The following is a 13,419-nucleotide window of genomic DNA, read 5'->3' as shown; positions in this document are numbered from 1 at the left end:
CAATTAATCTGGCTTTCACTCAATGGAAGACAAGGCTGTTTTGCATTAAGTCATGAAAGGTTTGCTTGTTTCACCATCAAGTGTTCACATATATTTCCAAAGGACAACAATACACCCTTTCATGGAGGGCAGAAAGAATACCTATCAAAAGACTGTGGGCCAGGATATCTGCAAAGCCAGACTGCTCTTAAACGCTGGAGGGCAAACAAGAAGACAGAAGGATGTGACAAAGTCACCATGTGCTGTAAAACAGATTCCAGAATTTGCTGGTTGGAAGGAATCTTTAAGGTCAACCAGTCTCCTTCATGCTTCTAGCAAAGCTGCCTATAAAATCTAACAATCTTGAGAAAAAAATGCACATGTCATGCCTGGCTTTTGGCATAAAATATTCTTTTAAATTAAGAAATGCTGGCAATGAAAAACAAATCTCTGCCTTCTAACCCACGAGTTCCTGCCCTTCTCTCCCATCCTCCTTCATCACACTAGTTGTCTCTCCCACCTCAAAGTAGGTTCCTTTAGGGAAGTGACTGATTTTTGCAGCACCCAACATGCTGGCCAGCCCACAGAATGAGTACGGTGAGCGAGACCCCAGTCTACTGAAAAACCGTAGCTTTCCTGCCACCTACTGGCTTCATGATTTGGGACAAGTTACTTAACCTTTCAAAACCAGTTTCCTCACCTGTAAAGCCCTCTCACTAGAGGGTTGTTTGAGGATTAACCATGTTAATACATGTAGATTACTTGGAAGGCTGACTAGCTTAATAGTAAGGATTTCCTAAGTGTTGACAATTTTTATCATTCAAGTAGTAAATTAATCTATTATTCTATCCCATGAATCACACTCTCCCTGAAACATACTACATTAGAACGTTTCTCTTTTTGTTTTTTTCAAGACAGGGTTTCACTCGTCACCCAGGCTGGAGTGCAGTGGCGCAATCTCAGCTCACTGCAACCTCCACCTCCTGGGTTCAAGCGATTCTCCTGCCTCAGCCTCCCAAGTAGTTAGGACTACGGGCGCATGCCACCGTGCCTGGCTAATTTTTGTATTTTTAGTAGAGATGAGGTTTCACCATGTTTGCCAAGAGGCCAGTCTCAAACTCCTGACTTCAGGTGATCTGCTCGCCTTGGCCTCCCAAAGTTCTGGGATTACAGGCGTGGGATTACCTGCCTGGCCAGGTTTCTCAGTTTCAGCACTACCGATATTACTTTGCTGTGCGAGCCTGTCCTGTGCATGGGAAGGTGTTTAGCAGCATTCTTGGTCTCTACCCACTAGATGCCAGAAGGAACACCCCACCACCACCCCACATTCTGACAACCAAAAATGTCCCCTAGCAAGGAAATCTCCCTATTGTACTAGAATATGCAAATCGGGGTAGAGAGTCTGGTCACCATACCACCTAATTTCCCGCCATCCCATTCTCCCTCCATAGAGACACCCTGGCCACCTCTTGCTCACCACTCAGTTGTCTTGGAGGGAACAAGTGATAGGTGCTGTAGATATCGTTGGAGAACTGCAGCTGGAGCTCAGGGCTGCCTGTCAGGAGCTGAGCCACCTGTTCCACCTGAAATGGCGTCTTCTCCAGGATCACAACGGCATCCTCTCCAGCCCCATCCCCAGAGGCTTCATTCACCTGTGGGCAGAGGCATCATCAGTGGGCTCAAGGGCAGAGCCACCATGAGACTCTGGAGAGCAGAGACAGAAGCTCTCACGGCCTTTGAAATCCTAGTACTTGGGATTTCCTTCTCTGAAGTCTTCCCTCTGGGGAAGTCTAGCCAATGGCACTCACATTTCTTTTCTCATAGAAGGCAGCTCTTTTTTTTTTTTTTGAGATGGAGCCTTGCTCTGTCACCCAGGCTGAAGCGCAATGGTGCAATCTCAGCTCACTGCAACCTCCACCCCCTGGATTCAAGCAATTGTACTGCCACGGCCTCCCAAGAAGCTGGGATTACAGGAATGCACCACCAGGCCCAACTAATTTTGCATTTTTAGTAGAGACGGGGTTTCTCCATGTTGGTCAGGTTGGTCTCGAACTCCCGACCTCAGGTGATCCACTCACTTCAGCCTCCCAAAGTGCTGGGATTACAGGTGTGAGCCACCAGACCCAGCTAATTTTTGTATTTTTAGTAGAGATGGGGTTTCACCATGTTGGCCAGGCTGGTCTTGAACTCCCAACCTCAAATGATCTGCACGCCTCCGCCTCCTAAAGTGCTGGGATTACAGGCATGAGCCACTGTGCCCAACCAGAGAAGGCATCTCAACCCAAATCCTTGTGGTGGCTCTCACACTTTTCTTCCCCAAAATGCAAGTCTTCTCAGTTGTCTTCCATTTTAGGCTTACAAGATCTGTCAAGTTCTCCCCATTTCGGAAGAAAAGATGAAAAACTGAGATCTTGAGTGACTTGCCCAAGGTCACATCAACAGTCAGCATTGAAACAGAAACTAGAACCTGGGTCTTGCAAGTGACTCCTAGCTCGAAGGCTCTCATGGCTAACACCTTCAGCAGGTGCTGCACACTGAAGACAGCTGGGCTGAGAAAACCAGACAGAACCTCATATTAAAAAAAAAAAAGGCCGGGCATGGTGGCTCACACCTGTAATCCCAGCACTTTGGGAGGCCGAGGTGGGTGGATCATGAGGTCAACAGAGCGAGACCATCCTGGTCAACATGGTGAAACCCCGTCTCTACTAAAAATACAAAAAAAATTAGCTGGGCATGGTGGCGCGTGCCTGTAATCCCAGCTACTCAGGAGGCTGAGGCAGGAGAATTGCTTGAACCCAGGAGGCGGAGGTTTCGGTGAGCCGAGATCGTGCCATTGCACTCTAGCCTGGGTAACAAGAGCGAAACTCTGTCTCAAAAAAAGAAAAAAAGAAGGGAGCCTCAGTGGCTCAGGCCTGTTGTCCTGATGCTTGAGGAGGGGAGGCCACATGTTCAAGGCCAGCCTGGGCAACATAAAAACCTCTCATTAATTAAAAAAAAAAAAAAAAAAAGCCCCAGCACAGTGTCTCACACCTATAATCCAAGCACTTAGGAAAGCCAAGTCGGGGGAAATCACCTGAAGTCAGCAGTTCGAGACCAGATTAGACGACATGGCGAAACTCTGTCTCTACTAAAAATAAAAAATTAGCCAGGCATGGTGGCAGGTGCCTGTAATCCCAGCCACTCGGGAGGCTGAGCCAGGGAGAATCGCTAGAACCCAGGAGGCAGAGGTTGCAGTGAGCTGAGATCACACCACTGCACTCCAGCCTGGGTGACAAAGAGGAGAGACTCTGTCTCAAAAAAAAAACAAAACAAAAATAAAAAGACAAACAGAGAGGCATGGAAGCCTAAACCAAGGTTACCTGATCCTCCCAAAGGTGAGAGTTCCTGCTAGTAGTTTTGGAGAACCCCCATATCTGCCCTGGTTGGGCCTCCTTACTAGTTCCTGGAATGGTCTCCATCTCTCCTCAGCCCCTGCCAGACGGCTGAGCATGTTGGTATTGGAGCAAGCTGTGTGTATCTGTCTCGCCAGAAATATTCCGTAGTCCTGAAGATCGGGGATGGTAACTTTCATCTCCACATCCCCAGTACCTAGATGAGGGTCTGGCATGCATGAAAATGCGTGTGTAGAACTGAATTAACAATTATAATATATTGTCTCCTATTAGGGCGGAAGTCGTGTAAGGCAGAGATCACATCTCCTACAGTCTCATGTCGTTTCCAGGGACAGGGATGTGTAAGACATCTAACGTTTACTGGATCCCCAATCCCTGTATACATAAGTGGATGACGATGAATGGCTTGGGAAATGTAACACGTGATCTTTAATCTGCAATACACTCTCCTAGTAGATATTTCTAGTCAAGGAGACACTTAGAAAAATTAGAGCTAGATGTATTCATTGCCTTAATTTCAAGGGCAATCTTGCCGCCTTTTACCGCCCCTCTGTGCATTCTAGTGGCGCATTCCGCCTCCCCCGAGTGATGATTGGTTTTTTCCGGTCGAGATCCGAAAAAAAAAAAAAATCCGCCTCCGAAGTGATGATTGGCTCACTGGTATCCACATCCCACCCCAGGGATGCCTCCTGGTACCTTTCCGTGTAGGAAAATGATTTTGTCCCGCGCAGACTCCCTCAGCACTTTCTGCAGTCTGAAGCCGGAGAACGGTAAGCGGACAGGAGCACAGGTACCATTTCCAACGTCTGCCTTCTTTTCCTCGGTGCTGGCGGCGTGTGCCTCCTCCAAGTCCAGCTCGCGCTTTCTCTTGCTAGGTTGAGGCTCTGCGTCCGCCATGCTGCCCGGGAGGCGGTGTGCGCCTGCGCGCTTCGCGCTGGCCACGCCCTTCGCTCGAGCCTGGCTGGCTGGCTGGCTGGGCTGGGACGCCAACTCCCAGTACCCGGCTTGGGGACTTCTCCTGTGGCTGCGGGCCGCGTATGGCGGAGCCTTCTGACCTGTCTTAGGGCGCTCCTTTCAACTAAGTTACTGCCTTTGGCCTGGTTGCGGTGCCGCCCGGCCCTGAGAGAAGGGAAAAGAAGGCTGAGAGTCCCGAAAGCCGCGGGCTAGATGTGCTAGCGCAGGGAATAGGGACCTCCAGGCCCACGCTCGGGAGCTGTAGCCGAAGACCTCCTTGAGCCACGGGAGTGTTGGAGACCTTGTTTTAATGCTGACATTTTAATCATACTTACACCGACGTTGACCAGTTGTCGGGCAAGTAACGTTTCTGACGCAAATCCGTGAGCCCACTTTATAATTTGGTCGCTTTTTTTATACCGAGTATTTAAGCCATTTCCATTTTTCCCCCGTTTTCATTGCTTTACTTTTCATCCTGTTCGGTTTTTTTCTTTGTAGACTCAGCACTTTTCTACTGAAAAGAAAGGAAAACGAACAGGGCCAGAAGAACCATTTCCATCACCCACTTATTTCTGGGCTGGAGGCATACCCCTCCTCTCTATCTAGTTTGCCTGTATTTCTGCCCTTCTTCCCTGGGGATAAGATTCGCGGTATGATTCGTCTCCAAGGGTTTCGTTTCTCTTTTTTTTTTTTGCCATGTAACATTATTACTGGTAACTTCCGCTGTTGAGAGTTTGCTTGGTGGCCATTGTTTCTAGTTAGCCCTTTTTTCCGTGGTGTTGACAGATCTAAATTTTGTTAAGAGTTCGTACTTAACATCGTTTCAGTCATTTTCAACATTAGCAACAAGGTGCAATTTACGGTCAGCTTTTGTTCAGTAACAAAGTGTACCATGTGTTAGTTTGAATTTTGGATTTTTTCTACCAGAAATATAGATTAGGAGTTGGATAAAAGACATTTGTGTGTGATGCAGAAAGCATTATTAGGGGAGACTTAGGATCTAGAATAATTATCTTCAACAACAACAAAAAAAATTTGTCATCTGTCCACAGGTTTCCTGGATCCATTCCTCACCTTCTGAGAATATACAAAAAGAGGTTGTAAACTGTATTCAAGACTAGTAAAAAAAAATATCCTGGAGGACAAATGGCAATGACAAAACCTGCTTGACTCCAAGACCCTGATTTTATGAAAATTTCTTGGCTTTTTTTTTTTTTTTTTGGACTTTTTTTGCCATTAGGAAGGGAATTTCAGTGGAGTAGCTATGTTTTCGCAAAAGGAGCCCAGAATTGAGAGGCATGAAGTCGGGTCCCAACACTGACTAGCTGTGCAACTTTGGAGAAGTCACTTAACCTCTCCAGGTCTCCATTTTCCATGTGCCAGCCACTATCAGTTTTGAGCAAGACAGAGGAAGTATCCTTTCACAAAATGTATATTCAAATGGGGTATGGGACATAAGCAAGATAATGATTAAGTGCTCTTAATAGAACAAAACTGGACAGTGTGAAGATCCTGGGATAGGAGCCCTCCCTTTTGTTTTTCTTTGAGACGGAGTCTCATTCTGTCACCCAGGCTGGAGTTACAGTGGTGTGATCTTGGCTAACTGCAACCTTTGCCTCCTTGGTTCAAGCGACTCTCCTGCTTCAGCCTCCTGAGTAGCAGGGATTACAGGCATGCACTAGCATGCCTGGCTAATTTTTGCATTTTTATTAGAGACGGGTTTTGCCATGTTGACCAGACTGTTCTCAAACTCCTGACCTCAAGTGACTTGCCCACCTCCCAAAGTGCTGGGATTACAGGTGTGAGCCACCATGCCTGGTCAAGCCTTTTAGATAAGATGATCTCGGACCTCTCAAAAGGTGACTGACATTTAAGCTGAGACTTGAATGATGAGAAGGAACCAGCCATATGAAGAGCCCAGGCAGAGTAAATATTAGATTGTCAGAGACCCTAGAGCAGTTATGTGCTTGACATTTTTTAAAAATGAGAATGGGCTGGGTGCAGTGGCTCACACCTGTAATCCCAGCACTTTGGGAGGCTGAGGGGGGTAGATCATGAGGTGAGGAGTTCAAGACCAGCCTAACCAACATGGTGAAACCCCATCTCTACTAAAACATAAAAATTAGCTGGGTGTGGTGGTGTACACCTGTAATCCCAGCTACCTGGGAGTCTGAGGCAGGAGAATCACTTGAACTCAGGAGGTGCAGGTTGCAGTAAGCCAAGATCGCACCACTGTACTTCACCCTAGGTGACAGGGAGCAAGACTCAGTCTCAAAAAAAATAAGAATGACCTGTGTAGCTAAAATATAATGAGCAAACCAGAAGCATTTGAAATGAAATTGTAGAGAAATGTATTCATTATTGGCAAAAATTCATTAATATGGGTATAATTTTGATTAAAATATAAAACCAGAATTCTGCTCTTCAAAAAGCCTGGCTCAAACCCCACCTGGCAACTCACACTTGTAGTCCCAGCTACTCAGGAGGCTGAGGCGGGAGGATCACTTGAGCCCAGGAGTTTGAGGCTGCAGTGAGCTATAATCACACCACTCCGCTCCAGCCTGGGCAACAGAGCAAGGCCTTGTCTCTTAAAAAAAAAAAAAAATAGTAAGAATGCCCCAGACATGGTGGCTCATGCCTGTAATCCCAGCACTTTGGGAGGTTGAGGAAGGTGGATCACCTGAGGTTGGGAGTTCCAGACCAGCCTGAGCAACATGGAGAAACCCCATCTTTACTAAAAATACAAAAATTAGTCAGGCATGGTGGCACATGCCTGTAATCCAGCTACTTGGGAGGCTGAGGCAGGAGAATCACTTGAACCTGGGAGGCAGAGTTTGTGGTGAGTTGAGATTGCACCATTGCACTCCAGCCTTGGCAACAAGAGCAAAACTCCATGTCAAAAAAAAAAAAAAAGCCTGGTTCAAGGAAAAGATGAGCTAATAGGAAGCCTCAGCTACTAGAGTTCCTATTAAATACTAAACCTCAGAGTTTAAGGAATCTTTATGGCAGCACAGTTAAAACTAATTACATTTAAAATTCACTAGCCACTTTGCAAGTGTTTGATAGCCGCTTGTGACGAGTGGCTACCATATCAGTACAGATGTAGAACATTTCATTATCAATGGAACTTCTACTAGACAATGCTATATTAGGGTATGCAATATTATAAAGCCCTATTCAAATTATTTAGTTTTTTAGAAATCTTAAAACTTCTCCCAAGCAAGGTGCAGTGGCTCACACCTGTAATCCCAGCACTTTGGGAGGCCTAGGCGAGTGGATAACTTGAGTTCAAGAGTTTGATACCAGCCTGGCTATCATGGTAAAATCCCATCTCTATTAAAAATACAAAACTTAGCCGAGTATGGTGGCAGGCACCTGTAATTCCAGCTACTCGGGAGGAGAATGGCTTAAACCTGGGAGGCGGAGGTTGCAGTGAGCCAAGATCACGCCACTGCACTTCAACCTATTCAGAGCGAGACTCTTGTCTAAAAAAAATAAATCCTCCCAAATCTTTTCTTTATTAGTCTAAAGAAGGACTGGATACTTCCCACTTCCATTTCAGGGATTATGACAGACTAAACTGAAAACAAGTCAGCTACAAAACACCTGAACATTCTGGATGCAAAATTTAAAACATTCTTTTACTTACATTGCTGAGCTCTCAAAAAAGTAAAATTTTCAGGAACCAAAAATGATGTGGGAGTTTGAATCCATAGAGTGGTAAAGGGATTTTTAAGGTGGAAGCTATTTTAAGTGCCATTGCTGATCTCTAGACATCTAGGACATGATTCAAGAGACAAGACCTGAGCTTATGTCAAATGGAATTAGGATACAGAATTTTCCATAGAGCTAGGATCCCTGAAGGTCCACTAGCTCAATAAATGGGTCAACACATTTTTATTTTTTTCTGAGAGGGAATCTCGCTCTGTTGCCCAGCACTTTGGGAGGCTGAGGCAGGTGGATCACTTAAGGTCAGGAGTTCAAGACCAGCCTGGTCAACATGGTAAAACCCCGTCTCGACTAAAAAAAAACCAGGCTTGGTGCTGTGAGCTTATAATCCCAGCTACGCAGGAGGCTGAGGCAGAATTGCTTGAACCTGGAAGGAGCCAAGATCACACCACTGTACTTCTGCCTGGTCGACAGATCAAGACTGTCTTGAGGGGAGAAAAAAAAAAACACTCCTCAACTATTTTATGAAGCTGGTATAACCCTGGTAACATAACCAGAAAGGGATAATACAAGATAAGATAATTAAGGGCCAATCCTGTGTATGAACGAAGATGTGAAATTCCTAAAGAATCCTGGATTCACTGGAATCCTGTGATTTTTTTTTTTTTTTTAAAGTCATACATCACGGTCAAGTTGAGTTTACAAGGAATATTAAGCTGGCTTAATGCTAGAAAATCTAATGTTATTCACCACATTAACCATTTTAAAAAGGGGGAAAAATGCTATCTCTCAAATAGATGTCAACTATTTGATTAAATTTAAAACCATTCAAGGTAAGTAACTCTTGGCCAACTGAAAAAGCAGGAAATTTCTAACGTGTTAAAATTATGTACCAAGCTGGAGCACGGTAACTCATGCCTGTAATCCCAGCAATTTGGCCAGGGCGGGTAACTCATGCCTGTCATCCCAGCAATTTGGCCAGGGCGGGAGCACCACTTGAGGCCAGGAGTTTGAGACAGCTTGGTCGACATAGCAAAACCTGGTCTTTAAAAAAAAAAAAACTAAAAAAAAGCCAGCCATTAGTACATGTACCTGTTGTCCTAGCTACTTGGAAGGCTGAGGTAGGAGGATTGCTGGAGCCCAGGAATTACAGTGAGCTATGATTGCACCATTGCACCCCAGCTTAGGCAAGAGAATGAGACCCTGTCCCTTGAAAAAATTATGTATCAGAAAACCTACAACACACCTTTAATGGAGAAATGTGTGAATACCTTTTAAGGAAACAATGAGACAAGGGTGGCTGGTATTGTCACTTTGTTTTTTTGGATACCTTAGGAAGCACAGAAGGAATTAAAGTTTTTGTTTTGTTTTGCAAATTATATGACTGTTTATAGAAAATCCAACAGGCCAGGTGTGGTGATTCACGCCTATAATCTCAGCACTTTGGGAAGCCCAGGTGGGTGGATAGCATGAGCCCAGGAATTCAAGACCAGCCTGGGCAACATGCCAAAACCCCATCTCGACAAAAAGTACAAAAAAATTAGACCAGCATGGGCAACATGGTAGAACCCCATCTCAACAAAAAATATAAAAAAATTAGACCAGCCTGGGCAACATAAAACCCCATCTCTATAAAAAGTACAAAAAAATTAGGAGTGGTGGCACATGCCTGTGGTCCCAGCTACTTGGGGTCAAGATAGAAGAATCATCATTTGGGCCCAGGAGGGCAGTGGTGAGCCATGATCACACCACTGCTCTCCAGCCTGGGCAGCAGAGCAAGACCCTGCAAAGTTTATAGTCTTAGAGGATTAAGTAATTCAGAGCGAGGCGGCCGAGTTGGTTGGTGGCGGTGGTCGTGCGGCAGACACAGAGATGCAGATCTTTGTGAAGACCCTCAGGGGCAAAACCATCACCCTTGAGGTCGAGCCCAGTGACACCATTGAGAATGTCAAAGCCAAAATTGAAGACAAGGAAGGTATCCCACCTGACCAGCAGCGTCTGATACTTGCCCGCAAACAGCTGGAGGATGGCCGCACTCTCAGACTACAACATCCAGAAAGAGTCCACCCTGCACCTGGTGCTGCGCCTGCGAGGTGGCATTATTGAGCCTTCTCTTTGCCAGCTCGCCCAGAAATACAACTGGGACAAGATGATCTGCCGCAAGTGCTATGCTCGCCTGCACCCCGTGCTGTCAACTGCCACAAGAAGAAGTGTGGCCACACCAACAACCTGTGCCCAAGAAGGTCAAATGAGGCCCTTCCTTCCTCAAAGGGCAGCCTCCTGCCCAGGCCCCTGGAGCCTCAATAAAGTGTCCCTTTTGTTGACTGGAGCAGCAAAAAAACAAAAGTAATTCAGGGCCAGGCGTGGTGGTTCCCACCTGTAATCCCAGCACTTTGGGAGGCCAAGGAGGGTAGACCATGAGGTTGGGAGTTTGAGACTAGCCTGGCCAGCATGGTGAAACCCCGTCTCTACTAAAAATACAAAAATTTGCCAGACATTGTGGCAGGTGCCTGTAATCCCAGCAACTTGGGAAGATGAGGCAAGAGAATCGCTTGAACCCAGGAGGTGGAGGTTGCAGTAAGCCAGTATCGCACCATTGCACTCCAGCCCTGACAACACAGTGAGGCTCTGTCTCAAAAAAAATAATAATTATAATTCAGCATGCTGCTTAATACTAGATCAGTATGTGAAATAAATTAAAATTCATATCAAAAATAAGAATGTAAAATTAGCCTTTATAACACCAACAGAAAATATGAAATGCTAGGGAATAATTCTAATAAAGAGGAGACTGACCAATGTGGAAAATATAGAAAGCTTTATTGAAATACACTTAAATACATAAGTAAATGGAGACATAACTATTTTTGTGAATAGGAAGACTCATAAAAATATCTGTTCTTTCAAAATCTATAAAATTATATAAGTCCAATAAAAATACTAACGGGCTTTTTCCTGAAACCTCATGGTTGAATAAACAATTTATATGCCTGGCAAGGTGGCTCACACCTGTAGTCCTAGCACTTTGGGAGGCCGAAGCAGGTGGATCACCTGAGGCCAGGAGTTCGAGACCAGCCTGACCAACATAGTAAAACACTGTCTCTACTAAAAATACAAAAAAGTAGCCGGGCATGGTGGCAAATGCCTGTAATCCCAGCTACTTGGGAGACTGAGGCAGGAGAATCACTTGAACCCAGGAGGCAGAGGTTGCAGTGAGCTGAGATGGTGCCAGTGCATTCCAGCCTGGGCAACAAGAGCAAAACTACATCTCAAAAAAAAAAAAAAATTATATGAAAGAGTAAAAGAAGAAGAAAAGTCAAAATGATTTTCATGGATAAGAGCAGGAAGGGCCGGGCGTGGTGGCTCATGCCTATAATCCCAGCACTTTGGGAGGCCGAGGCGGGTGGATCCTGAGGTCAAGAGATCGAGACCATCCTGGTCAACAAGGTGAAACCCCGTCTCTACTAAAAATACAAAAATTAGTTGGGCATGGTGGTGTGTGCCTGTAGTCCCAGCTACTCGGGAGGCTGAGGCAGGAGAATTGCTTGAACCCAGAAGGCGGAGGTTGCGGTGAGCCGAGATCGTGCCATTGCACTCCAGTCTGGGTAACAACAGCGAAACTCTGTCTCAAAAAAAAAGAGAGCAGGAAGAATTGTCCTACAAATGGTCAAGGCTTATTAGAAACATCAGTAAGCAAGCCAGTATGGCACCAGCACAGGGATACACAAACAGTTAAGGACAGGAGACTGGAGAACCCAGTAACAGCCCCCCACATAGGACAATATGTGACAGCAGTGACATCATACTTGGTAGGGGGGGTAAGGATGGACTCATAAATGATGGTTATTCTCAAATAAGAAATCTAGGTGGATTAAAGACCTAAATATGAAAAGAAATATAGAAGAAAATACAGATGTATGAGAAGAATTCCTGAGTAAAACACGAAAAACTCAGACTACAAAGTAACAGGTAAAATACTATTTTAGGCCGAGGATGGTGGTTCATACCTGTAATTCCAGCAATTTGGGAGGCTGACGCAGGTGGATCACCTGATTCAAGAGTTCAAGACCAGCCTGGCCAACATGGTAAAACCCTGTCTCTACTAAAAATGCAAAAAATAGCTGGGTGTGGTGGCACACGGCTGTAATCCCAGCTACTTGGGAGACTTAGGCAGGAGAATCACTTGAACCTGGAAGGCAGAGGTTGCAGTGAGCTAAGATCCTGCCACTGCACTCCAGCCTGGGCAACAAACAGAGCAAGATTCTGTCTCCAAAAAAAATTTTTTTAAGTGAAAAAAACACAACTTCTTCAGTAGATACAATTGTCATACTTTTTTTTTTTTTTTTTTGAGACAGAGTCTTGCTCTGTCACCAGGCGCCAGGCTGGAGTGCAGTGGTGCAATCTTGGCTCACTGCAATCTCTGCCTCCTGGGTTCAAGCAATTCTGCTGCCTCAGCCTCCTGTGTCATACTTTTTTTTTTCCCCCAATACAGTCTTGCTGTGTCATCCAGTGTGGAGAGTGCAGTGGTACAATCACAACACTCACTGCAGACTTGACCTTCTGGGCTCAAGCGGGATTCCTACCTCAGCCTTCCAAGTAGCCTGGATTACAGGCACATGCCATGACACCTGGTTTATTTTTTTAAAAAATTTTTGGGCTGGGTGTGGTGGCTTATGCCTGTAATCCCAGAATTTTGGGAAGCCAAAGCAATGGATCACTTGAGGTCAGGAGTTCAAGACCAGCCTAGCCAACATGGCAAAACCCCATCTCTACTAAAAATACAAAAAAAACCTAGCTGGGCATGATGGCAGGCACCTGTAATCCCAGCTATTCAGGAGGCTGAGGCAGGAGAATTGCCGGAACCTAGCAGCTGGAGGTTGCATTGAGCCAAGATGGCACCACTGCACTCCAGCCTGGGCGACAGAGTGAGACTCCATCTCAAAAAAAAAAAAAAATCGTAAAAATAAATAATTTTGTAGAGATGGAGTTTTACTACATTAGTCTTGAATTCCTGGTCTCAAGTGTTCCTCCTGCCTTGGCCTCCCCAAGTGCTGGGATTTCAGGTGTGAACCACCATGCCTGGCCTATTGTCATACTTTTAAAAACTTAATAATTGGCCAGGCAAGGTGGCTTACATCTATAATCCCAGCACTTTGGGAGGCCGAGGTGGGTGGATCACCCAAGGTCACGAGTTCAAGGCCAGCCTGACCAACATGGTGAAACCCCCCATCTCTATTAAAAATACAAAAAATTAGCCGAGCATGGTGGTGGGTGCCTGTAATCCCAGCTACTTGGGAGGCTGAGGTAGGAGAATCACTTGAACCCGGGAGGCAGAGGTTGCAGTGAGCCAAGATTGCATCCTTGTACTCCACCTGGGGCAACAAGAGCAAAAATTCATCTCAAAAAAACAACAAAACAACAACAA

The 13,419-nt window shown here is 45.6% G+C and overlaps 1 protein-coding gene, 1 long non-coding RNA gene and 1 pseudogene across 3 annotated transcripts in view; 2 read left to right on the top strand and 1 right to left on the bottom strand.

The window, feature by feature from the left end:
• The window catches only part of DCPS (decapping enzyme, scavenger), a 51,889-nt gene extending 47,602 nt beyond the window's left edge, over positions 1 to 4,287 (bottom strand). For both annotated transcript variants that reach the window (XM_002754574.7, XM_035265032.3), the window contains exons 1-2: positions 4,068 to 4,287; positions 1,457 to 1,631 (exon numbers count right to left, since the gene is read on the bottom strand). In XM_002754574.7, coding sequence (XP_002754620.1) covers positions 1,457 to 1,631; positions 4,068 to 4,268 — 376 coding nt within the window. In that variant the 5' untranslated portion in view covers positions 4,269 to 4,287. The remainder of the gene's footprint in view (positions 1 to 1,456; positions 1,632 to 4,067) is intronic.
• Positions 4,034 to 5,486, top strand: LOC103796071 (uncharacterized). Its single transcript, XR_623735.5, has 2 exons — positions 4,034 to 4,141; positions 5,378 to 5,486. It is a non-coding gene; the product is annotated as an uncharacterized LOC103796071 (long non-coding RNA).
• Positions 5,487 to 9,741: 4,255 nt separating this feature from the next.
• On the top strand, positions 9,742 to 10,453 carry LOC144578061 (ubiquitin-ribosomal protein eL40 fusion protein pseudogene; annotated as a pseudogene).
• The last annotated feature ends 2,966 nt before the right edge of the window (positions 10,454 to 13,419 follow it).

The sequence above is a fragment of the Callithrix jacchus genome, chromosome 10, assembly GCF_049354715.1.
Source record: "Callithrix jacchus isolate 240 chromosome 10, calJac240_pri, whole genome shotgun sequence".
Lineage (NCBI taxonomy): Eukaryota > Metazoa > Chordata > Mammalia > Primates > Cebidae > Callithrix > Callithrix jacchus.
The sequence above is the reverse complement of the archived record's forward strand: the minus strand, read 5'-3'. Positions and strand labels throughout refer to the sequence as shown.